The following is a 27,913-nucleotide window of genomic DNA, read 5'->3' as shown; positions in this document are numbered from 1 at the left end:
AATATTTTTAAAACATTATTATAAAAATTGCATGTGTGAGTTAAGAGAATGACCGAGACAAAATGTGCAAAAAAAAAGAAGCATGGAGGAGAAACACAACAGAAATGTTATTTTTAAGGCTCATGCTCTTTTAGAGCTCTTAATAAATATATTACAATATAATATTAACATTTTTTGTTTTATTAACATTCCTTTGTATATTTTAATGTATAAATCTGTATAATACTTTTTCCCGTGATTTCACATCCCAACGAACGAAATTACAGCTAATAAGTTATTCTCTTTACTTTTCGTATTACACATTCCATTATATAAGAAATTAACTAGGCATTTGTAATTATGGGACAATATAAAAAAAGGAAGACGATGCTCCGTAATTCATACAAGTTATATGTAAAATCAGTCATTTTTAAGTACCTACTACTAAAAGAATTTATAAACGCTTAATTTTTTATTATGTATACACACTCTTTTTGGTTTTTATATGGATAGAATTACTTAATATACGTATTTATTTTAAATGTATCCATGACCAGCCACAGCTGCTGGAATGAAACCATGGTTGCCATCTCGTTTTTTGACGTAAAACCACTCCGAATCTACATCAGTTTCCTCGCTTCCTTGTACTAACATCACAACGTCACCTTTATTCACAGATAATGTTTTATTCAACGCGTTCCCGCCATAATCACTATTAACAACTAATAACGTTTGACGTTTCACAACTCTTTTCTCCTGCATGTTTTCTTTTTCGTGAAGTTTATCAATGTTGGAACTGATTGATTTGGTCCTTAAATATAAAGTATCGAAGTTTCTTTCCGCGCAGGTCGTTTCGGATTTTACAGATTTATCTGTACGCGATCTAGTACGTGTTTCGGAACGTGTGCGACCGCGCAAATGTTCTTTTTCCGTGTCAGTGAGGTTGCCGCAGGGTCGGGGGTAAATATCTGTGCTGCTTTCCCAACAAGGTGTTTTCTTCTGTAGTGATGGTCTGAAAAGGAAATAAATTATTATAACGTACCACAATATTTAAATTTAGAATAACTCATCATCATCATGTCGGCCAATAGACGCCCACTGCAAGGCACAGAAGAATAATTATGTAAGGTATAATAGGAAGTTGTCATATTATAACAAGTTAAAGGCACTCTTTAAATGAATGGTCTCGGATTTATAAAAAAGACATTAGGACATCTCACTACCTTTGTGTATTGATTTTTTTTAAACGCTGTGTAAAAGTTTCAGATTTTTCTTTCGCAAAGTATCGCAACCAATAATTTTAGTAAGAGTCGGTAGACGAAACTCGAACAATTCGAGAACGCATATAAATATAATACAAAACGTGCGTTCCGGTCCAGTCATTAAAAACGGGAAAAAGTTTGTAATAGATCTAACTTTTTATTAAACTAAAAATGTAATAGATCTAACAAGATTTAATCCTATTTACTCACTTATTTGGCAAAATTCCTAAAGGCAAGCAAGCGCTGTATAGGACATATCCCTCATTTCCATGGGGTGTTTGCGCATACACCCACTGCTGGTTCTTAAAGACTGCATTAACCACCGTACCCAGAGGCAACGTTAGCTCCATTTGACTATCCTTCTGGGTCTGGTACAAGGTAGTAGGAAAAGCTATAACCACCGGGATGTTGCCTGGACGATCAATAGTAGCCTGGAAGGATAAATTTCAGTTACTTCAATTAAGATAAAAACAATATTTTTTTTTCTAATTAGAGATCATTTTAAAAAATATTTGCTTTCGATAATCTGTGTTTAAATTTGCTCATTGAAACTTTTGTTCACTTTTTAAAATAAAAAAAAATTAGGTAACAAGGCGGCAATAATTTCATTTCATGAATCGTTTATTCATAGAAACAAAAAGAGTTTATAGAACTTATAACGATACATTAAATTCACAATGACGTAAATAACAAATTGTAAAATTATTTTACTCACGTACCTAACGTAACAAAACAGTCTTAATTTTGACTTAGTTATATTAATAAATGCACAAAATCGCGTATTAGTATAAATGCTACAAAAACATAAGTAGAAATTGCATCCTATCACAGAATAAAATCTTAAGAAATTTAACAAGAAAGTTTGTCAATATCTGAAATATACTATATCACTATTTTATAATATGAACAAAGATATTTCCACTCCAATCATAGTTATAACTAATCACCAATTTGCAAAAGAGGTACTAATAAACTTTAATTTAAAATCGTAGCAAAATGGAACGGAAAGCAGCAATAAAATAACTAAAGTGAAAGTTTATTATCATGTTTATTAACTAGCTGATAGAATTATTCGCAAATTTATTACTACCCGAACTTGAAATTAGATATTGGTCTCTGTTAACCCACTAACGTTTTTAAATTCATGAGACAACGGGCAAAGGTCAGGAGACAAATCGGATCGTTACGCTGCGATTTTTAAACGTCCATCGAGAAATATCATATTACACGCATACGAGCTGGCGCAATTAACTTAATAGCGTTTAAACTCGCGATGATATATCGTTGTTTTAAATTAGGAACGCTGATGAATGGGTTCGGTACAGAGTCAAACTCTGTAAATGTGTGGTAATTTGACTGGCATCAAAGTAACTGCGATTTGGCTTTATTACCTATTTTTTATTTTAATAAATATTATAATACTGAATGTTAAAGGGATAAATAGTAAGAATTACTTAATGAAAAAATCTAAATTATTTACTAATCAAAGGTTTTTTTTCTTTGCATTGATATAAGACACCAATACGGCTCTGCCTCATCTATATATCTACCGTCTACTTTATACAAGATTTAAAAAAAATTAAAAAAAACTTGAATATATTACATGTAAAGGCTTTAGACATTACCGAAATCGGTAATGTCTAAAGACGAACCGAACTCGATATTTATTGTTGCTAAAATACCGTAATTTTCGAGTACGCATTTCACGGCAGACAATTTTGAACCAATTTCGCGGTTAAAAAAAATCGTAATCTTTTTTAAGGTGTGCTTTTTTCGTGTATCTGCAAACCGTACACGAATGGTTTGTGAGGAGTGCAATTATTTTTAAAGAGTCCTCGTTCACCATGTTTCATATTAATTGTAATACTATGTTATTATTAAATTATTGAGTTACATAACCTTTTTTCCTTTTTTATTGCGATCAAATATCTCATGTACACTACACAATTTTATAACTGTATACTTTCACATAAATTAAAAAAAAGAACTTTGTAGAAGTTTTATGTTCCTATTTTAAATTACAGTATCGTCGTTATTCGTGCTTTTGTTGGTGTGGTCTGTCCAGAACCGCTGCGCCGCGCTGTATCTAGTTGTACCTAACGTGAGGTGCAGCGGTTCCGGTCGGTTTGACAATATGCAAAACATATTTAATGGAATCAGGCGTTACCTCGCGGAAGTCCATCCTAAGTAAGAAAAGGAACAATATTTAGCCACTTCCGCACATGCAATGGTAGTCGTGCAATGCGCATTTATCAGCGGGCTGACGGACGGTGCATTTCACTGCACGACTACCACTGCATGTGCGGAAGTGGCTAAATATTGGTCCTTTTCTTACTTAATATGCAAGACGGCACTAGTGTATATATCTGTAATTGATATTAAGATCTCTATAATCTTGTCCTATATTTAAATAAAGATAATAAATAATCATCATACGCATGACTTTAATTTTTCGTTCTTCCATTCTCCTCTTTATTAACCCGACCTTAAATTATAAAAATGACCTTCAATTGACGTGCTCTTCCCATTTCTTCGCCACTTCTACATATCCTACCATATCTTTATCTAAGTGTTTGCATATCTGTATTATATAATTTAAAAATATTTATGAGGATATAACATGTCTTAATGTTATCCAAACCGAATAAATATTCCCCATTAAATAATCATTTCTTATATGCTGAAGGAATCTTAATACAACCGTCTCTACATTGCGTATGAAGTAAAAACAAAAATTACGAGCAACACAATTGTCACATAAATTATAGGAGTTCAAAAGCAAATATAAACCCTATTGCAATGGTGTATAGTTGATAGTTATACGCAGCTATGTACAGTTTAGTTGGATCGCGTTGTAGCCGTACCATACTACATTACGTTGTCACAATAATATTGCAGAAATGAGTAATGATAGAGGTTCTCGATTCGCAGGTAGGTTGAAAATGTTTCTAAGCAATCGCCATAAAATACTATCGTAAATGCATGCAAATAACTTATGTTACAGTTAATATCGAATGCATTAATGTCGTGTTAAGATTTAATTCGAATCGTGTAATTAAAATAATAAATCGATTATATTGCGCAGGCGCAAGCCTTATAAAATACCGTCATCATGACACATATGCACCGTATCACAGACTACATCAATATTGCTATGAATATTATATAATATGAAATATTTGATATTATAGAACCATACCAATAAATTTAAATTCAATTCACAGATCTTTGACATCGACATATTAGACATTAGTTTTATAAAAATACTAGCTGATCCCGCAAACGTTGTTTTGCAAAAAAAATTAAAGTTTTTAATTTACAAATGTAAGATAAGGGTTGATCGTAGAGGGGTGAAAATTTAGGTTTGTATGTATTTTTGTATGCTGTATCATAATAAAATCAAAAAACCAAAAAAAATGTCTAAAAAATTAAAAATAAAATTTAGGGGTGGACCACCCTTATCACCTAGGGGTATGGAAAATAGATAGTGGCCAATTCTCAGACATACTGAATACGCATGTAAAATTTGGTAAAAATCGGTCAAGCTGTTTCGGAGGAGTTCAAGTTCGAACACCGTGACACGAGAATTTCATATATTAGATGAGCTAACAAGATATTAATGTTCATGCTATCAAGTATGTGTATGCATTTGTTATTCGAATTTTAAATTAACACTGTTAAACATAAAAAAAAATATTGTGTTTTTTGAAATTTTTAATTTGAATTTTTTATTACCAGTGCCTAGGTTACCATTACAAGGATAACTAATCAGCTTATCCACAATAGCAAAAAAAAATTATTGCCAAAAGAAACAATAAAATACACAATTTTAATTATAATATTTACGGCTGTTGTTATATATCTGGTTATATTAAACCTAATAAAACATATCGTTTAGTCATTTTATTAATGAAACTGCAGTAATAAAGCGGATGGAATTTTTTTATTTATGGTAAATCGCCGAGGTGGGCAAACATTAACCGTTACGTAAACTAGATAACCATAAGTAATGCAAACGTTACAAATATAGAGAAAGATATAGAATAACGAATAGATTAATTTTGCTATTTCACTAAAAGTTCGATTATAATTAAAAAAAAAAGTCACCGAATTGTCAAGAATTTTCAACAATATTTTATTGTCATAGACCAACTGTCAATGTCAGTTTGGAAAAGGAATGTGAATGTTTTTAAATAAATCAAGTGTAAGTGGATATAGATTATTAGCATAAATATAACTATCTTTAAAAAAGGAACAATTTTTCCAATAGGTGTAAAAAATTGGTCGGACAAAATAACAATGTAAAAATGCAGTTAAGGTTGCAGTTTCGCACAACTGTCGTACAAAGAAACAGTTGTTGATTGTCTTATAGCGGACGACGACACACTGACACAATCGGCTATTAAGCGATTTATAATATCGCAATTAAAATACTATTAGGCCTATGCATCTTTCAAGGAAATTCTTTAATAAGTTTTTTTTCCGTCAACTACTTTCTAATAGAAACTTGAATTCTTAAACATGCGAGTATCTCAGAAGCGTTACATTTTATGTTTGTGTATAATGTTTATAACTGTTTACATATCGATTTCAATTAAATAAATATGGAGCACGGTCAAAAAGTGGACAAAAAGAATTTGTCATATATTTATCGAACAAAGATAATAAGACACTATTAAATGTGCTCTTATCTAGGCGATTGAAAAGCACAGATGATTGGCTCTCGAGATTAATAGTTATCAACTTCTTTTTTGAATGTTGTACATGTGAATACTTAATTTTTGAAAAAGAATATAATTCATAAATTTTCAAATATTAATTAACAATTAATATAGAACTACGAAGTTATCAAACGCCTCCTCCACCACAAGATGTGGCAGCCCGGTAAGGAGTGAGACTTGCCATCGTAGGTTCGTTTCCCTAAGTATACAATGTTCCCATTATTAATTCCCTAGTATACAATATTGTTTAATAAACACAATTTGTGAATTAATAATATAGGATTGCCACTGGTCACAAGCAAATTTCCACAGGATGGGCAAAAGCGTCCCCTGCGTACCATAATACCACACAGCGATCGCCATACCGCCTGCCAAACGTGGCATTTTTAGTTTATTCCGCCTTAGATGTTTAATCACAACCATGCAACAAAAACAAGAGCAAATTAACACCGTGCAGATATCAAATACAGCATTTATGTATATGTGTCATTTAGCCCCGTTTAAACACATCTTTAGCTTGTTATTACTAACCAATTAGATAAGTTAGGGACTTCTATTTTGAACCGCCTAGCGAATATGGTGTAAAGTACGCAATGTGTAGGTACGTATTCAGTCAAATAAATTTTATTATTTGTCTGAAGTTTAATTATTCATTATTATTAAAACTCCAAAACCACAAAGTCATTAATTCCAGTAAATAGTGATATTTCGTAAGACACCGACACCTTTGTATAGTACGCACAGAGAGATACTGCAAAGCATGCAGTAAGAAAATGAGGTTAATCATTGTTTATATAAGTTTTTACGTTAATGCATACGATTTACCGTATTGAGCAGTAGATACATTAGATCAAATCAACTAAGCGTCGCAAATGTTGCGTAGGTATGATAAATTGTCAAATGCGATGTAAAATCGATATTAATCGTTTTAATATTGAGTGCGAAAATCGAATCAACCAGATAAAATTTAAAATTTTTTTTTAATTTAAAAATTCTTTATCTCGTAAAGATTCGCTGCTTTTGTAAAGTTTAAGTGGCAGTAAGCAGGCCACATAGGATGCAGAACTGATGGTTGTTTGAACCTTATGATTCTGGATTGGAGGCCACGAACTGGCAAACGCAACATAGAACGTCCGTTTATAAGGTTTTTTTTTTTTTAATCTCTCTATAAGGTGTACAGACAACATTGTTAAGTTCGTCAGAAAACCCTAGATACTGGCTGCTTTCAAACGGTTTTATCAGGAGTCTATGGAGGTGGCATATGCTATCTGTGGACCTCCTACGACTTAATGCTAGTGATAGATGAGTGATGACTAGCGACGGTACGGTATTTTTACATAAATTTTATTTCATTTTATGTGATTAAATAGTGTTAAAATACTTTCGACAGTTTTAGATTTAGTGCAAATAAAAGAACAGATAATCGTATGTACATTATTAAAAAATTATGGAGCCGACTTCGATTACTAAAGGATAACTTAAAAAAAGGAACTTTATTTGGAGTCTTTACATCCAAAGAAGTAGGTGTTGTTTGTGGTCTCACTCACACAAGCTGGTTATCCGTCTCATTCACTCATTCACATCTTGGCAAAATTTTGATACTATAGTAATAATAATGTTTTTATTACATAAAATAAATATTTTACAGTAAGGTTTAACTGGTCACACTTTGCATAGTTCTGTCTATCTTGTAGCGGGAATTAAGTAGTGAAACATTTCGGACGAAAATATAAAGACAAGTAAGAAGACACTAGGTGCAAATAATTATAAATTAATTTAAATAATATTCGGAATAAAACAAAAAGTGTTTTCCTCAATATAAAACACTTAAACATTAAACAGATGCATTCGAATAAATAATCGGTAATAATACAGATAAGTTCTTTATGTATAAAATGTTTTATTATCTGTATATTAAAATTGCTCGTTGTGGGTAAAATTTTAACAGCTGCGGTAATTCGTTCCCACGCGAGTGCACGCATTTGTAAGGTTTCGTTGTTAAAGGCTTCTGGACAGTGGTCCAGTTTCGAAATGTCCGATACACGATCGGGTGTCCTACGGTATTTTTTTTATGAATTTTGCTGATGGATAATGGTTTTAAGCAGCCAAGTCATACTTAAGTGTATTTTAAAAAGAAAGAGATGAGCGTTACTTTTTTTATTAAAAAAAAAGTAATTCTAAATTTATAATATAATAGTTTTGGTTCGAATGAGAACATAGACAAAAATTTTCGGTTAATTTTACGGTTTACGGTAAAGGTGTAAGGTTGACGGTAAATTATACTTTTATTTAATTCTTAAAAAGTATACTAATATTAAGTGCATATAATATAAAAAAGCACTAAGTAAGGTTTCGAAAAAATGAAAAAGAATTCCAAATTCTTAAAAAGCTCCGATTATGAAACGCAATGTTAGAAGTCGGAAGCACGTGAAAATTAGAAAAATTCTTTGTGTTAATTAGACGTGTTTTGGTTTGTTGGCTTCTATCTTGTTAAATGGAATTTAAAACAGCATCCTCAAAAGACGCCAAGAATTGTAAGAGTAAAGATTACGTCAGAAATAATTAGCTGTTTACGTGGTCACGTTATCATATACACGTTTATGTGCGATTAGAGAGTGAGTGTCTTTAAGAGGAAATTTTAAATTAAATTATTAATATTGTCATTTGTTTATATTTTATTTAAATATTAATGTTAAACTTACGCATGTGTATGAATATGTATTGTAAGCCGATAATAAAATTAATGTTTTTTTCTAAAACAAATTTTGTTTGCCTTACACTATACTTAGTTAGTTAATCCTTTTATAGGTATTGTATACGTTTTTAAAATAGGCTAATGTTAAAAAAACGCCTATTTGTGGACGAACGTTCTCGTGCTAAGGTTTATGGCGTAGTAAATGACTATATAAGATAGATCTTCGAAATTATTTGATCGTCTTCAAGCTTCTAAATATTTATTTAATATGTTATTTGATATTCTTTTTTTAATGTAAAGTTCCACTGAATTTCTTTTGCCTGTTTTTCTCAGGTGTAAAACATTCGTTATCCGAACAGCCGGCAGACTCATATTGACCCCAATAAGACATATATTCGATCAGTGTTGAATTTGAATTAGCTATTATTTATGGTTAGACACAAAGGTTACTCTGCTACTGGACTTTATAAAATAAAATGAACTTTATTTTAAAATCCTTATTGTTATTCTAAATACTGAGTGATTGATTACAGGTGTAAAGGTATAGGTCATTTGATGTCAATCACTGCATGGTACACTCCATCCAAAAATTAGAAGTAATAAATAAAATTATGATAATATATTTAAAAAAAGCTTTTTCAGTATTCAGATTATTATATATTAGAATTAAATATTGTTTAATATCTGTTCTTACAGACTATATGTTGCCAGAGGTTATTAGCGTGTCGTATTCCAACAAAAAAATATATTAATGTATTTCATAAGAACTAAAATCTTACACAGTTATAGTTATCCTGTGTATTGGCCATATTAAGTAATTTATTAGAGTTATTTAGAGCAGTAGTTACTCAGTGGTAGAGGACTGAGACTTGCGATCCTCGGTCGAGGGTTTGATTCTCCGATACAGATATGAGAATATCGAGCGTTGAAAGAACCTAGCCTGGGTATGTTTATAGCAACTAAGCTAGTGGGCTGATTTGGGAGCCCCTGCTCGAGCCGCATTATTAATTTTATAATGATCGTTTGATTATAAGCGACCAAAGTGCGACTAGACCCAGAAACTACCGACAGAAGTCTTCGGTTTATTAAACGAAATACTTTAATTTAGCACACCAAGCCGACGGTACCAAAAGCATAACAATAGTAAATGTATACACAATTAGAGTTGTATGTTTTTTGTCTTAAAGAACCACATTATTAAAGGATAAACAACAAAATACACATTCACTTACCGTGCTTAAAAAACTGTCCAAATCCCTGATATCGTATCCGAATTTTCCGTTCTGTCTCTTTTTTCTTCGGTGTCGATGACGATGTTTTTTTCTGACATATTCTTCCGTACCAACACTAGTGTCGGAGTTTGACTCCTGTCCATTAAACTCATCGCAGGCGTTTCTGAATTTCATATTTCGGTACTCTTCGTTTCGACCTATGACACGAGTGACGTGACCTTTGTATTTTGTAACCAATCTTTCACTCTCCACTTGACTACAGTTCTTGCCTAGATATCCCAGTTTACTTTTTAACCTATCGTTATCTTTCGCGGTCTCGAGATTGTCTTTGAGGACCCAGGTTAAGGATATCTTGGACTTGTGCCGGTGCGGCAGTGGTGTCGAGTGCCATAGACCCATATCTTCGATTTCCACGTACTCAGCATCCGAGTCGTCACTCTCGTCAGACTTTGTTGTTATTGTGCAATTCGCTAATAGGTCTAACACTTCGCACGGTGGATTGTCCTTGAAAGAAAATTTCCACATTAATAAATATTCATAAGGAAATTCAAAGCTAACAAATATAACTAAAGATACTTTATTTTAGTAAAATGCTAGTATAATTTAAAACCAACTTTTAAAATAATTGTATACTATATCACAGTGTATACGTTATGTATTAGTAGCATTGTATTTATTATACACGTAAAGGTACTATGTTCGTTAATTAATTTTTACTCAGCTTTCTTTGTTAATAAGAATGTAGTGTTCTACGTTAAACACACCGAACTCTATAAATGGCATTGTATGACGCGACCGGAAACTCAGATTGTATTAGGGGGACCGGAAAGTATTGTCGTTTCTGTAGACATATTTTACTAAAAAGAAACCGATTGATTTTTACCGCTCCGGCATTGAAAATTTGTATACTAGATATTGCTGATTGGAAACAAAAACTTGTTAAAAATGTAGTCGTGTGAATTTGACTTAGGAAAGCGACATTACTTTCCGATCCTCTTAATATTTGGAAATGCAGAATTCTTTATTTGTTGTACACTGTTCTTTATTTTATGACTAAAAAAGAAGTGACAATATTTCATAAAACAATTCCGAAAAGTTTTGAATAATTGTCTTATATAATAAATAAAGAATAGAAAATGAATAATTGCTCAAGTTGTTGTACATAAGAATTTGAACAACAGACAAAGGAACAATGTAATTATTGTTTAAAACTATAACTTACTTTTACTCCGCTATAATTATTGTTTCATTGACAATAAAATAACGTTACACTTAATATTAGCTCATCTTAAGAGCGATTGTTATTATTTATAGCATAAAATTAGGATTAAGCTGTGCGAAGCGGGCAGACGCTATATCATTACGTTATTTAGCGCGATGATATAATGCACGTACGGGTATGGCACATTATAACAATAAATCCGGTTCGCTTTTAGCGTCTGTTAAATCATGCTTATGTAATAAAAAAAATTGAATACCCTCAACTTTTTTTATATTTTTTAAACACTGTCAGACGGTAAATGGTTATTTTATGCTATGGACTTTTGGATCAACAGAGTTACAAGTTGCGTGGGATAAAAACGTAGAGGGTGAGACATTTGCTATTATCCGAGATTACTATATAAGAAGTGACGAAAGAAACTCGAGCAATATTACAGTGTTACTCGTTTCTTTCGTCATCTTTCTGCCAGCGCAAACATTTTCCGAATTTATCGTAATATTAACAAAGCAATATCATCCGACCTAGTCCAGGCTTGGTCCTCCTGTGATCCTTGCAGTTGGGAATACTAAATATATTCAGTCACATTCCTAGCCGAGATCGGAACTTGGAGTCAAGTCATTCGATGGAGCGCTTCTATACGATGTAAGAACTCTGTGGCCTATCATTATGGTAATATTGCATGTGATGTAAAGGCCTAAGCAGAGATTTCCAAAATATTCCTCGAGCTAAATTACGTAAATGAGCACCTTTTAAACTTTGCAGTTTTAAGTCTTACACTTATACACAGTATAGATCCAAATAGACCAAAAAGAAGCCACGTGGAATCTGAACAAGCTTCTTATTATTTCTGCTGGTGCAAGCATTCTCCTTGAGAGAGATAGTTCTGGTATTATTACGCAGGCCCAGTGCTTTCCAAGTGTCGATGTCATATTTTTTTACAGTTTTTTGATTGTAGGATATGTCAGTATCATAAAGTTTCTCTTTCACAGTTTTTGATTATATTATATAATGTATATTTTAAATAAAACTTTATTATGTTATGTTACATAATACACTGCAAGTGTAGGCGTGCCCGGAATAGAATGTACGACCTACGATCGTAAGTCGTTGCTCTTAACCAAGACCTTTAGTTACCTCTAACCTTTAATCACCTTAGCAGTTGTAGATACTGCTGATGATACCTAATCAGACCTTAAAAAATCGTTTGGGACACTTCTATAAAATTCTCTTTCTAGAATCACGATCCCGAAACAATACTAAAGCTCTCGAAAAAAAAAGAACTACGTAAGAGAGCGAGAAACACTAGAGGCTATTGACGACTTAGTATTCAAATTCTGCGAGTAGACTTTGAAAAAATTATAAATGACTGAATTTTCTAAGAATTTGCTATGGTAAAGTTTATAGAAATCTGTCGTTGGGTATAATACGGATATGGACCTGAATATGTGTAGCATAACAACGCAAAGGAGATACGCTCGAAAGTTTTTGAATTTAAATGATTGATCAATTTTTGGAATATTTGGATATAGGCATCACTTATATAATGGTGCCACTTTATATGAGATCCCGGGTCTCTTATACCATTATAACCACAACCTACGAGATTTTACTAAAGCTCGTCTTATTTCATGGTACAGAAGTATTGTCTCCAAAAATCATGAAAAATACCTCACTTTGCGTAAAGAAATGCTCCGGTTATGTAAGCAAAAGAATAGACAGAATGCGAAGTCATTTAAAGAATATTGCAATCGATATGTTATATATCTATATATATATATATGTTATACATCAATATGGTCAGTATTTTAAAGCATTATCTAAGCAGCCAAGAAAAAGAAGACAAAACAAATATAAATCCGAAAATACGCAAACTTAGTTGACGTTGGTGCGGAATTAAAAATATATAAAAAAAGAAAGTATGTCATAAGAACGTTATGTTTTACGAATTTATAATCAAGTGACGGTAAATTATCCAGTCTTAATAGATTTAGAACATAAAAGCTATTTAAATTAAAATAGCAAATATGGTTGAACAAAATTAGACGGTAGATTTTATTTATGTTTGGAACGAGCAAGCGTACGCGTAATGACGCTTGATTGAACGTTATCGGGCATGACTTTCCGGCCGACCTGCAAGAATGTTTTTTTCGCCTCGTCCGTTCTCCAAATTAAAATGCAAACGAGTAATTTATCTAAGAAAATCACATCCACTTAAACTGCAACCGCGCTTTAATTAATACATCTCATTACCATGAACAGTAAATCACTTTCGAAAGTTATGCGGTGTTGCCACAAGAAAGTTTAGACGTGACGTACCGTAACCAGTCGCTGCACCCTTCCTCCTTCATCTTCAGATTCATGGGTTTCATTTTCTTGGTAGGGAGGTGGTGGATCTTTGGGTGTGATTCCTGTCAAAAAATAAAATTGACTTAAATATTATAGTGTAAATATAATGTGACGTAAAATATTTACCATAAACAATGATACAACTTTTTATGTATTATTTATATATTATAAATATTTCATATGAGTCACAATGTTCCTAAAATTTTAAAGAATATAGCTATAGACCAGTGTCATTTCCAAGCTGAAATATAAACATTGAAAGAAATAATAGCTATTTGTTAAAAATCGATGAGATTTTTTTAATAAATTTTTTATTTGAAACACATTACAACCGTCTTATAAAAAAAATTAAAAATGGATTTACTAAATATCCTCGGCTTCATTAAAAAGTTTTGTCTAGACGTTGTAACGGAGAAACGAGATGTTTACCTAATTTTATTAATTATTTATTTTAATACCAATTAATTGATTTTAACGGTACACCGTTACTTCCATAAACCACCGTAAACCTCTAAGATAAGCTGAGATTTATAAGTAAAAATGTAGTCCATGAATACTATCTGATAGATTTTAAATTCAGCCGATGACTTTTTATCAAATAAAATATCCAATATTGTGACTTGGTAGAGTTTATGGCGTTAACTAATAAGGTTTCACTTTCCTTACGATTAGCATAATATATACAATTTTTAACACTGTTATTGCAGTAATCACTTAATAAAAAGTACATCAAAATATAAATGCACTTCAGCAAATAGGAGACACTGGTGATGACTATTTTATTCAATATATATCTAAACTTATACTTCTTAAAATTCTACACAAATTAAAAAAAAATTAAGAACTAAACAATATTGTACAATATTAAAAATATTACCGTATTAAAGACTTTGTAATTATTTGTAAATAATGGTGAGACAGTAAAAAGAAATATTAGAAGAATTATTATCGCGTCTTGAACGAATAAGCGCACGCAAAATGGCCTACTCACAGCCGTCGCGTGTGAGTTCGCGCCAAACACTGTCTGACAGATGCTAGCTAGGTGTTCGACCACTGATCAAAGGCACCGTAACTAAATTCACCCCTTCTAATAAAACTAAAGGAGTATTGTTACTGAGCAAATTTTATAATTTTTTTCATATTGATAATTTCTGTAGTGTAGCCTTTTCTAGAATTCATGCAGCTTCTTATCAGTGCTATTGAAAATTTATGGAGCCTATCTCCGACAGAGGATGTCCTAGGACTTAAGATATTAAAATAAACCTATACTTTTATTTAAGACGTATGTATATAGCACGATGAATGTCTATACCATCCTTGTGAATTTAATCACAACATTGAAATTGAAAACGTCACGACACGTTAACACTGTTTTGTTTTAGTTTCGTAAGAAGAAATCGTCTGTACCTAACTATCTCTAGGGAGAAGTCACCATTGTATGGGATCACCGCCAACTTAAAACTAGGGCGCTTTTTTTGGAAGAGCTTTAGGATCTCTTTCCGAAAGCACATGATACACTGAGCGAAGACATGTGTAGTGACAAGGCAGGACATTCCCGTCATCTACATGCTTCTTCACCCGTTATTTCTTTATGTTACCCTTTTTTATTTAGGTTATGCAAAAGCCAAAGAGACCACGCCGTGTTGGTTTGCTAATATAATACATCTAACTATTGCTCTAACTATGCAAAATAATTTAAATTACAAATCTGCTAGAATAACCCAGTAGTTAATTGAAATTTTATGAAAGTCATCATCAATATTAAAAAACACGACTTTTCACCTTGTTAAAATCGTCGGAAGATGCTAGATGTAGGCAGCTTTACATCTGTACTATTAGAAATCTATAAGGGAAACCTATGTTCAGTTGTGGACTTCCTAGGACTGAAATAATAATAATGATGATTATCACCAATATATAAACGACGTTCACTTCAATACGAAAATTGTTATACTGCCTTAGTACATTGTCTCGCTGTAAATTCCAAAAATACACATTTTATATTTAATCAAAATGTTAATGTTTTACAAAAAAATATTATATCCATGCCGTTAATGTAAGTTTTTTTGTAATCATTTTATTTCTAATTATAAACGGTTAATTTTTACTAGATGATTTATGTAAATTTTGCCCTTATCAAAGTGTTTTAACTAAGTCCTGTTTTTATAATAACGGTCGGACGTTTTTAAGTTAGTGAATTTTTTATGTTTTTGTTCAACTAACGATCAAGGGTGTAGATCGCCCTTTGTAATTTAACATCGATTACGTAAGTAAAACGGTTGTTTTATTACTTTAATTGGGTTACTAGGACAACATAGCAGCTGCAGAAAGACGTTTATTTGGCATATGTTGGATTTTTATGTTTTTATTCAGTTTTTAACGGAAATTAATTTCTCACTAATCGATTTGTTTCAAAATATATCTATCTATAATGGCAAGAAGCTTAAACAAGTCTTTGATATTGTTGGTTTACTAAGTTCCCACGTACCTCGCTTTACTTAGTAATATTACACAGATTTTTTTTTAAATCTTTAAAATTTAAGTCAGACCTAGTATGCTTTATAAATATAAATATTTGTATAATAATTAAAATATGATTAATTTTCTTTACAATATAACATTTTTAACAAACTAAACTTGATAAAGTTTGATAATGGAGATTTAAAAGAGCTGTGATTACGCATATAATTTTATTTAAAAAAAAATGTTTGTGTCGATCAAGTGAAGCGTCAGATGCGTAGCGAACAACAGATATGAGCCTAACGACATGGCAACATTCTCACGGGTCCACGTAGTACCGCGAACGCACCGAATGCGCCGAATACGCCCCGGGACACGATCCGCGGTAGACATCGACCAGCGATAGAGCCTCCATGTTAAACTTCTTTTAAAGACAAGACCCTTATACTTTCAAGGTTTATTGGTTTGTTGCAGTGCAATAGAAAAATTTAATGAATAAAAGATATTTCAGAGCGATTATTTTATTTATCGATTTAATTTCTAAATAATAAACAGTAATTACATACAAAAATAGATAGTAACTCCTATTTTGTTCTTCGCTGGACTTGGATAATATAATTATATTTTATTTATAATGTTTTATGGCGCGCATTTTGTTTTTTTTTTATTTCATTTACAGATGTTGACAGTTATGAACAGATGTTTTAGCTTGTGTACTCTGTGGTTTGTGTGTTAAAAATAAAAATATTTATTGCTATTTTGAGCGCAATTTTTATGTTTTTTATCATTAAGCTACAATTGTGTTATCAAAACAAGAAGAAAATTAGCAAAACTAGATGATTCGTTCGCAAATTTGGTGTAGTAACAAATTTTGAATTCTAGGTAAGTGGTTAAAACCGATTGTTATAATTTTATAAAATTTGGTAAAGAATTGATCAAACTATGTGTTTTAAATAAAAAAAATGTTTATAACGCTACAATTAAATTATACAACAAGGATAACAATATAAATTACGATATAAGGTGTAATAAGTTGTCTCGGTGAGTGCACAAAATTTTGGGTTTTAAAATTCTTAGTAATACGTTGTTGGCATGGGCGGACTTCTTGCTCGTTTCATTATTTTATAGTATTAAAAATGAAGTGATTTTATATCTGATATATACATAAACAAAATAAATAAAAAACTTCAATATCTTTATTGAAGTTTTTTATTTATTTTGGAACTTTAATAAGAAGGAATCCTCATTAGAATCAGTGCGTATGGGAACCGCAACCTGCGGTCACGAGAGTTTCATTATCCCTGCGTTCGTAGCTCGCCTAATTTAGACGGACGAGTGTTTCGGAGTCATTACCATCGTACGATCGCACGCTCCAAACTGTTACCATTCGTCTCTGTAGCCCCGGTGCACGTTTCCTGTACTCGTTAAATTTATTTTTTAATTTAAAAACATTTTAAATGATTCGTTTTTCAGTTATTGAATTTTTTTTCTTCATTATGGTATATAGTATTTTTAACAGGAAATTTTGAGTAAAACCAAGCCTGTATCATCTCCAAATATATATGTTATCCACCACGAAAATATATCTGTAGTGTGGCGATAAATCTGTCAAAAAAAGGTTTGTCGACGAAATGTCCGTCGTAATAATGAGAGGGTTCATCACTATAAGCTTAGTGAATACCGTAGGTTGGAGGAATTCCAAGAAAACACTAAAATATCTTGTGCATTTTGTTAGACTTAGAGGTATTAACAATTACCGCGGATTGGATATGAAAAAAGGTTAAAAGCGCGTAGTCGGAACTTTGTTTTAGTAACCAAGCTTAACAATACCCTCGGGAAACCTAAGTCGCAGTAATGTTCTTCTTCATCTTTTAAGCCAACAGATGCCTGGCTTATGCTTACTCAAAAGTTCGCATCCAGTGATTTCCTTTGACCTTCACTATGGCGTCGGTCCAAGTAATAAACTTAATAATATTTTACCTGCTCAGTAATAACCTACCTACCTACCAACTACTCAAAACTGTTTCGATGGTTCCTTATTGTAATAGCATAGTATCAGCGGTATACGAGAATTTCTATGAAACCTGTAAATCAGCAATAATGAATGTCGTAGGTGACAACTAAATTGGCTTTCATTGTCGTAGCCCTTAGGGCGGGCAATGTACGAGTTCATTGTCGTAGACACATCATTCATGGGAAGATGGCAATGTCAGTTCTGACGTTAACCCAATAATGATTGTGCTAAAAATGGATTTGTTCTCCTCCTGTCTTTCTACAAAAGCAAGATGTAATTTGGCCAAAAAACGCTTTAAAACTTATACACTTATTTCAAATTACCCTATATAAATTTTTCACCCTGAAAGCTTTTTGGAAAACAATAACTTCTAGTAGTACAGTCTGACAGATAGTAATCAATAATTAATAGTAGTAGATATTCGAATTTTGAAAACATTTGCCTTATAAATATTATCTACGTCATTTTATCGTTGTTTATAATTTCTAAAATCGTCGAGTTTTAGACACATAGCATATGAACTATATTCAGTCCAGTAAAGCATAAACAGATCTGCGACTCGTCAATGCTTATCGTAGACAACGCGTTCGTGTATTTTCTATAAAATATAACAACAGGCTTGAAGTAAGTCCTTGTACATACAGGAATCTCAAAGGCAAATTGTCCGGTGCTAAATGCAATTAGGAGCATAAACACCGTCCATGTGTTTTCCAGCACGTTAACACATCGCGCTTCCGAATTAGATCCACACGGTAAGCGGGGCAAGTTTCGACACCTGTGTTTATATTTCGTTACTTTTTGCCCTCATTTTAAGCTTTGTGTTATTTGAAAAAATAATTTGACATTCATACTGAAATCCTTTTTCACTCCTGACCACTAACGACAAAATTAAACACATTGTGTTTGTATATTTAATTCTCGAATGTTTTTGATGAAATTTACACTCTGTATGAAACGTATGATTACATTTTCTTGAGTATATTTATACTTGATGTTTAAGTTGATTTTTGTTATTTAGATAATTTCCTAGCATCGTTACCATATCAAGAATGCTATAATGCCGTTTACTCGACTACGGATAATACTTTCTTGTCCTATTAAGAATAAATATTTCTTTTAGTTAAAGGAAGGTAAGGTAGTGTAGGTAAGCCCTCCACCAGAATCGACGTTATAGTGAAGCTTGCTGAATGTCAGAGAGATAGTTGTTGGACACAGTTGTTGGACACACGGTATTCCAAGGTCGTCACTCGTGGCGATCTATGGGGCAGACCTATGCCTAAGTCATCGGCTGACATGACGATAGCTTTCATAAAAGTTAACGCCTAGGTATTTTTTAATCATCATCGTCATCATCATTTTGGTCGCAAGACGTCCACTACGGGATATATGCCTCCCCTAATAGATTTCCAATAAGACCTGTCGCAACCGGCCTGATCTAACGTTTTTGGATTTCATTAACGGCCATCTGCTTTATCGGTGGATGTATTTCGCTGCGCTTTTTAATATAAACATATAATTTAGAATATAGTCTTGTCTGTTTTAAAGCAATCGATAGGGCTATGCCCGAACCTCCGTTGCGGGATCGAAAAAGAAATCTGCAGGAGAATCAAGGTCATCAAAAAATCAAGTCAACGTACCTCGAAATTCTCGTCTGAAGTGGCAGTAGATTGGTCACATCGCTCGTATAACAGAAGGCTGTTGAGGCAAAAACGTTCTCGTGTGGCGGCCACGAGGGGGTAAACGCGGCGTGGTTTGGATCTCACTAAGTGCACCAACCACATCGTTAAATTAGTAGGCTTGATGAAGAAAGGAGGCTTATGCCTTGCAGTAGACGACAATCGGCTTAAATGATAAAAAAATTGAGCCTACTACTATCAATAAATATCAAATAAAAAGTACTAATAAAAACACATAAAGATTGAGACGTAAAAGAATGTCTTATTTATTACACCGCGTTCCATACCTTTTGACGCGAGAAAATAAAGGACAATATGTTAAACGGGCACGAGCATATCGCTATGGCGGGAATGTGTCCCGGCAAGGCGGGAATGCGGAGGACGCGTCGCTCACGATCGCCGAAAACGTGCGTAAGCGCATCCCACCGTGACAGACATGCGCACGCGAAGCGGTCTTGACATTTTTAAAAAAACTATTTGTTTAAAAATAACGACAAAAAATGTAAACAAATGCGTCTTAAAATATTACAATATATATTGTTTGTAATGACACCATTACTCTTTTTAATATTAATAGTGCTAATTTTATTTAGGTAACTTATGCGAAACAATTACACTGAGTTAATTCTGGCACATTTTTGGTACATTTTTGGTACACAGAAACAAACATCTGACATGCATATAAATACATTGATTAATAAGTAAAAAATAGTTGCGTATGCGATAATTCAATTTTTAACTTGAGTTATTATCAATTTAATATTTTGATGTTAAAAAAGGACACTAACGCTTGTAAGGCAGTTTACGTTATACAAGTAGTTACACACTAGAATAACATAATTTAAAATAAATAAATAAAAAATTCTGGTGGACCGTCTCTTCGCCATTAACTGAGGTCTATGGAGGTCGCTCAAACGTCTTGAATTCCAAACACCCTTTAGCTTGGTTATAATAAAATGGGCTAAGCGCCTGTAGCGTTCTGCCACCTCAAACAAATGCCAGTAAATGCCAACGAGCAAATTGCATATATTCATGACAAAAAAAGAAAACAAAGATGAGGCTATGGAAACATTTTCCCATACTATCGTATTTATATGTTTTGTATGTCCAATTACACTCAAATAAAGATTAAAAATTAAAAAAAAAAAAACAATTTGGTACGGAATATTTTTTAATATTTTGTAGAGCATCTCCATCTATAAAAGACAACCAGCTTCAACTGCACTTCGGATTCACGTTCATTCTCTGATGTTACATGTTCAGAACTTCCTCCTACAACTTGGCATTCTCTTCCCAGTAACTAAACTTTTTCGTAAGAAAACCAGTAAAATAACTATAAATTATAACATTTTTAGAACAAAACTCAGTAAAGACGACTAGACATTTAAATATCGAGCCAAAGTACGAAAGCTCAACCCACGCACGTAACGGAGATCATAATCAAAAAATTACTAGTTGGGCCTATCCACTATTTGTTGGGAACGCCTCCAATAGTTAACATTAAACGTAATAATTACGTTCGCTATTAAAACGTGATCTTCCTAACCTTTCTCATGATTTATAGAATATGCAAACACCTTTTTATTAAATTATAGTAAAAATTAAAAAAGATTTCTATATTGGTATAGATAAAAACATTGACAAAGATACAGATACAAAATATGGAAATTTATAAATTACATATATGAGTGTAGGTGCTAATGTTACCTGCTAAAATCTATATTTGTGATCGTGGGTGGTGACTTGCTCCGTTGACGCCTACATGCAAACTCCATATTGCTATTAAATATTTTCCATAAATCATGTTGGTAACACCATAAAAGATAACACAGGTGCAGACAATTTATTCAGATTCACTGATTTTAGTTAAAATCGATCGGTGACTTAATATGTTTTATTAACACGGTTAATTACTAAAAAAAGTAGTTGGCTTACGAAGCCCGTAGGAAGACCAATGGAAAGAAAGAAAATAGGTTTGACGTATGTATCCGATAATGATACCGTGGGAAAGAAACAGACTAAAAATATTAATAGCAGAGAAGTTACATGAATAATATATTGAAATTTGAGCAATCAATCGAATGTGTTACAAAAAAGAACTATTCGTGCAATCTATAAGTTTGACAAAGAAAATATAATGGCCGTACTTACATAGTCGATATATGACAATCTAATCTAAGTGATACATAAGGTTAGCACTATAAATAAATATAAGCTCGTTATTCCTTTCGATAGGTTTCATAAAATTTGCATCTCCTGTGGGCAACTGCGTATTAAAATATAAATGTTACAATATACTTCTAGGTAATGTCCCTTAATATTTTGCGTGACGTCGTCGCGGCTTACCGCGCTCCGCAGCATCGAGCTGGACACGGTCTTGAGCCAGATGCTGACGGGACACAGGGGATTCTCAGAGTACCTTCACAGGTTTAAGCTCAAAGAGAGTCCCTTGTGTTGCTATGAGGTGGTCGGTGGTGGACCAGACCGTGATGCACCTGGTGGAAAACTATCCCGCATTCAGAAGACTCCGATGCGATTTTGAACTCCTTACAGGAAAGAAGATAACCGAGAACAGCATCGTCTCACTAATAAACAGTGACGAAGACGGGCCTTCGTTCCTCAAATGTTACAGAGCGATCGGATAAAAAATTAAAGGAAGAGTTGGTTAATGTAAAATAAATGCAAGAAAAATAAATAAAAAAGAAAAAAGCAAAAATTGTTTAGTTGTGATAAAATGTGAAATTGTATATTAATTAAGAATGTTATATTTTATAAATAAGATTGTAATGCCCTGTCCCATAAATGCGATAGGGGAGAGCAATAAGTTAATAGCGGAGGCCATATAAAAATGCCCCTTAATTGTCATGTAATAAATTTAAATTGTAAGTTTAACGCACGAAGAATTTTTTAAAGTGAAAATAAAACTGAGAATTAATTGCACTGCTATTGTATTAAAGACATAGTAAAAGTGACCACAAAATAAAATCCGACAGAGTTTGTTGTCGGCTCTTTTCAGATCATCGTGCGTTTGGAATCCTCGTAGCATTAAATATGCCATCACGGGAGAACTAAATCTAATTCTAATTTCTATAAAATTGGACTCTTCTAGGTTTATTCTAACGATGTACACAAATCGCTGTAAATGTTCCTATGTAAATAATAATATAAATAAATATTATTCTTGAATAACTGTACTTTGATTCTTTAATACAGTGAAGTGTATATAATACTATCATATCGTCGACACCGTTAGCATTCGCATGATGTGTTGCATATATACAGAATACATAAATTATTATTTATTTATTGGTCTTATTTATTCTTAATTGTATTTGGAGCAGATTTTAGAGCAGTTATTAGGTTTTTATGGTGATAAATGTATATATGTAATTCAGAACAATTAAAACACTGGATGCAGTACGTTCCCAACCAATATTGGAAATCTATGTATGAAGCCTGCTATGGATGTCTTATGGCTGAAATGATAATGTTGAACTAACAAACTACAAGTATTATTATAGTTGGAAAATACTTTAAGGGAATTTTACAAAATTAACCTTTATATTTTAATTACTACAAAGAAATAACAACTGCTTTAAAATATATTACAGAGATATTTTTAAATAACAATCAGAGCTAATTTCTAGCAAATACACGATAAAATAAAAGTACCGTTTGTATGGTGGTAAGTTATGGCTTAAATATATAATAGGTTTGTTATTAATAATTTGTTGTAATTGTTATTATATTACATTTAAACACACGGACAATTAGCAAAAAGTAATAATACTTTAGGCTCTTTGCAGAAAATTAATATTTGATTAGATATCGAGACCAGTGTATATGGATAAACGTCAAAATCAGACGTCATGAGTTATGACTATTATGCTATGATTTATTAAAATAATGAATGAAGTAAAAACGTATATGAATGAAAAAGAAACGCAAAAAAAACGTTCAATATCAATAGTTAATGATTTATGTTTCCCGTTATATATGAAAGAACCAAAAACTTTCCCTTACGTTTATATCATACGACACGGATAAACACTTAAAGATGAAAGCGGCTCCCGTGTACGCCGAAAATGAAAACAAAAAGTCTAATTCACTTTTATCTAAGATTGCAGACGTAAAGAAACTAGTACGCAGACGGTTGAGCGATTAGTCCTACTTTTTGAGACAGTTGCAACTTTAGATACAATGAAAGCGAAATTTCGTAGAGGTCAGTGGAACGCTTTCATAACAACGCAAAACATGCCTGTTCCGAGACGAATAGGTAATCACAGGCACCGACTGTCGATTCGACGCGCCCGCCCGTCGAAGTGACATCGCATAGAAATAGTAATGCCTAATATGCCCATACAAGTCGAATCACAAAAATTACCAAGCTTTTTTAATATTTACATGAATTTTTATTTTGTTTTAGAGATCTAATTATTTTTATTATATGGTGCCACATTAATCTCAGTAAAAAAGTCAAATATTACAAAAAAAGTCCCTCACAGGTGCATATACAACTGGATAATAATTAAAAACAGCTATAAATCAGGTCAAATAAACATTTTCTACAAATTTTTAATATAATTTCTAACATATAGTATTTGGGGGACCGGAGAGTAATGTCGCTTTCTTAAATTAAATTCACACGATTACTTTATATATTAGGTTTTTATTTCTGATCAACAATATATTCACCTTTGTTATCAACAACCTTTTGCCATCTAGTATACAAATTTCCTATGCCGGAGCGGTAAAAATAAATCGGTATTTCTGTAATATCTGTCGACAAACTACATTATTTTCCGGTCCCCCTAATACTATATGTTAAATAATAATATAAATGGCGAATGACGATAATAGATGCCGAATTTTTTTATTAAAAACTACTCGTAAAATCCTTTATGATATGATGAAAAATATCACAAAGAGTTGTACATTGCATATGGAGTGAAATAAAACTTCATCAAGAATCTATGAATAGATAACGATTAATTCAAATCCTAGACTTCACAGTGTTTGTGAAATATTTTTTATTTTCGCTAAGCCACCTACACATTTCTATTTTCTAAGTAGCAGTGCAATGTATTAAATCGAATATAAAAGTTCATCGTATCGTACATTAAATAGAGGAAATATTAAAAGCATCTGCAATAATGTAAACGTTGTTATTATAAGGAAACTTTCTTGGAAGTTGCTTGGCTATTTACGTTTGAAATGTGTTGATAATATCAAATATTATTAACGTTAAAGGACTGCGATTGGACTTTCATAACTTTTAAGTTAACATAGCATTGTCAAGCTAATGGGCCGGCAATTCAATGGTTTAGCAAAGATAAATATTTTCTGTTCGTTTTAAAATTAAATCTGATAAGTATAAAGCCCATTCCATTTATTTACGTTCCGTTTCAGCGGTGATATGTTTGCAACATGGATTGCAAAATATTCCGCGGCCTGATGGGTTGTTACCTCTTCTTATACGCTGTGCAATTTGAAAAGAATGTTGTTGGCTAGTCGGCGCTCGCACAATGGTCTATCTACGCCTGTTTATTATACATCTATTGCAGTAGTGGATAACAACGAGTTTGTGTTTATTCGATTCTCAAATAATTTCATAAAAATTATTTGAGATGAGATATTATGGCGGATAATTTATTTTGTTGCCTAATTATTGAACATTGTATTTAAAAAGGCTTTACGATAATAGAGTATATGTATATTCCTGTAATTTTAAAATTTTTTGACATTTGACATACTCTTAAGTTTTTTTTTCTCATTTTAGGCAATGAAATAAGTCTCAGTTATTAGATTAGACTATAACAATTCGACTGGTATTTTAAGTTTTGTTAAAGTTATGTTATAATTGTTCATTAAATTTCCGTAGCAGTTTGTGTGGAGATCATTGTAATTATTACATCTGATCTGAAGGGGATTCCGAACGTATCATTAACAATTCGACGTAGAGATGGTATCGTAAAGGCGGAATCATCGCTGCGCGTCTGGTTTTTGGGCATCTGCGCGGAATTCACACCGCGCGCCGGGCATCGGGGCGGCCGATAATAATTTCACAACAAAAAAAAAACTTCACGCGCGGCAATTTTAAGGTCAAGAGGGAGCGTGATCTCGGCACGGTGGATAAAAATTATTTATTTGCGTGGGGCAATTAGGGGGGCGGAGCGCGTCTGCGCGCCCGACCTCTCGACCCGAAGCCTGCGCCCATACGCCGCCCGGGACGCTCGTCCGTCTTGCTACGCTGACAGCCCGCCAAAACAACTTCCAAATTCAAATTCGAAAATTCTTTATTCAATATACGATGGATTATATCTCTTGTTGACGTTCAGTTAAGTCCACCACCTGTTTGGATGAAATGCTTCAGACCTGAGAAAAACAGGCGAACAAACTCAGCCGGACTGTGCATATCTTTTTATATTATAATATTATTATGTAATAAACGTTCACATTTGTTATCTTCTGTAGAGTAATTTACAGAGTAGGCAAACGTACCCTTAGCACGCAAACGTTCTAAGGCAATTATTTTTAAATCTAGCAGTGGAAGTTTTCTGAACATTTTCTGAGATCCTATTGTTAATGTATATACATATTCCATACAAAGATTTACTAAGTTATGAACTGGAGATTTGCGTGCGTTCCACACAAATTCAATTCTTTTATTATCTTGTTAAATTTTAACACCAAAGAATTTTTGACGTCTAAAAATCGGAAAAAAATTATATGTTATACATTATATTGATTAATTACGGTATTCTTAAACTGGTTATCTGTATTTCATTTAATAAATGTAACCGAAATGCAGTTTTCTCGGAATCCATATATCACAGAGCGCGTCACTTCGCTCATTATATTTAACGGTCTCAAAAGGAGATGGCAATTACCGATACTTGCTTTCGAACCACTAACGCACACTGACTCTGTCGAAATGTGGGCGGTGCTCAATGAAATTAAGACTAAGATAGCGTCTGAATCGATGTGCACTTTTTTATCTTTTTCTAAACGACGGTGCGACTCTAGACAACTGGTATCTTTAACGAACATAGTAAACATTGCTAAAACTATACGAAAATATACACATCAGACAGTAAGTTTTTGCGCTTGATGAACTATTTGTGCAAGTTTAAATTAGATTACTTGTGTAAACTTGATTCATTTGCATATTAAAGATTTATAGATAAGCAAGAAACAGGTTTTGGATTACGTTTACATTTGATAACTTTAAGTATACATTAGATTTAAATTAAGCGATGGATGCTTAGTCTACGATTCAGTGTACTAAAGTACAATCATTTTTTATATTGAATTTTTTATGTAATTTTATTTAAATATTTTAAGCAACATACTTATACGTTTCTGTTTTTTGGTTCTCCACTTTGTGGACATGTACGCGTTTACGTGTAAAAAAATTTTATAAAAAAATACATATTATAAAGTGATTGTTTTCATAGGTATAAAACTTGGCCAAGATACTTTTTAATGTTTTTAAATATCAAGAATGTATTAAAATCTATGAAATTACAACCACAAAAGGTGGTGCGCACCACGCGAAGCGAGGATGGAGGGGGGAAGAAAGCTAGTACTTATACATTTGAGCTTTAATAAAACTTTAGTTAGTTTTATTCTTTTGGAAAACCACTCTACGACTTAGAAGCTGTCGTTCATAAAAGATTTTTTTTTTCAATTTAACCCTTCTGTCATAATTGACATCTCACTTATGATGTCATCGTGTGAGCTCGCCACAGATATTATTTTTTATTGATACAGATATTATTAAGTTTTGACGTATATTTATGTTGATAAAAAAATATAAAACTAGACTTTTAATGCTTCTGTTACTAGATATATTTCATTGACTGCAATATCTGTCAAATTAGTTTAAAACTTTTTTATATTTTTCTTTTAATATATTTTTTTATTAACTTACTAATATGAGTCTATAGTTTTACAGTTGTAACCAGGGAACTATAAACATGAATACCGTTAGTATTTTAGAGACTTGACAGATCCTAAAAGACTTTTAACAAGCTCCAATGTATGTTGACGCATGTTTTGTGATATAAGAAATTATTTATGTAAATCTTTAGTGTAGAACTAACGAATGAAAATGACTCACTGTGTTTGAGTCTTGCGAGGATCCTCTTCATGGCGAGGTTGCCGCCCTGGTGGACAGGTGTATCCTGGCACGCGCTCAAGGCACAAATGCAACGAAATGCTAAAGACCGTCACAGCTGGCTGCACAGACGGTGCCGTCGTCCGTCAAACCAACAAAGGGCGATGATATCTCTTACTTATACGAT

The 27,913-nt window shown here is 32.6% G+C and overlaps 1 protein-coding gene across 1 annotated transcript; it reads right to left on the bottom strand.

The window, feature by feature from the left end:
- Positions 1-39: 39 nt before the first annotated feature.
- Positions 40-27,797, bottom strand: LOC137930543 (uncharacterized). Its single transcript, XM_068773835.1, has 5 exons — positions 27,730-27,797; positions 13,428-13,519; positions 9,890-10,393; positions 1,452-1,672; positions 40-991 (listed from the first exon to the last, which is right to left on the bottom strand). The coding sequence occupies exons 1-5, from the start codon at positions 27,758-27,760 to the stop codon at positions 517-519; spliced, it is 1,323 nt and encodes a 440-aa protein (XP_068629936.1). The 5' UTR covers positions 27,761-27,797; the 3' UTR covers positions 40-516.
- Between the last annotated feature and the right edge of the window lie 116 nt (positions 27,798-27,913).

The sequence above is a fragment of the Battus philenor genome, unplaced genomic scaffold (assembly GCF_028537555.1).
Source record: "Battus philenor isolate CCGP_79_NKW_IND1 unplaced genomic scaffold, ilBatPhil1.0.hap1 SCAF_6, whole genome shotgun sequence".
Lineage (NCBI taxonomy): Eukaryota > Metazoa > Arthropoda > Insecta > Lepidoptera > Papilionidae > Battus > Battus philenor.
The sequence above is the reverse complement of the archived record's forward strand: the minus strand, read 5'-3'. Positions and strand labels throughout refer to the sequence as shown.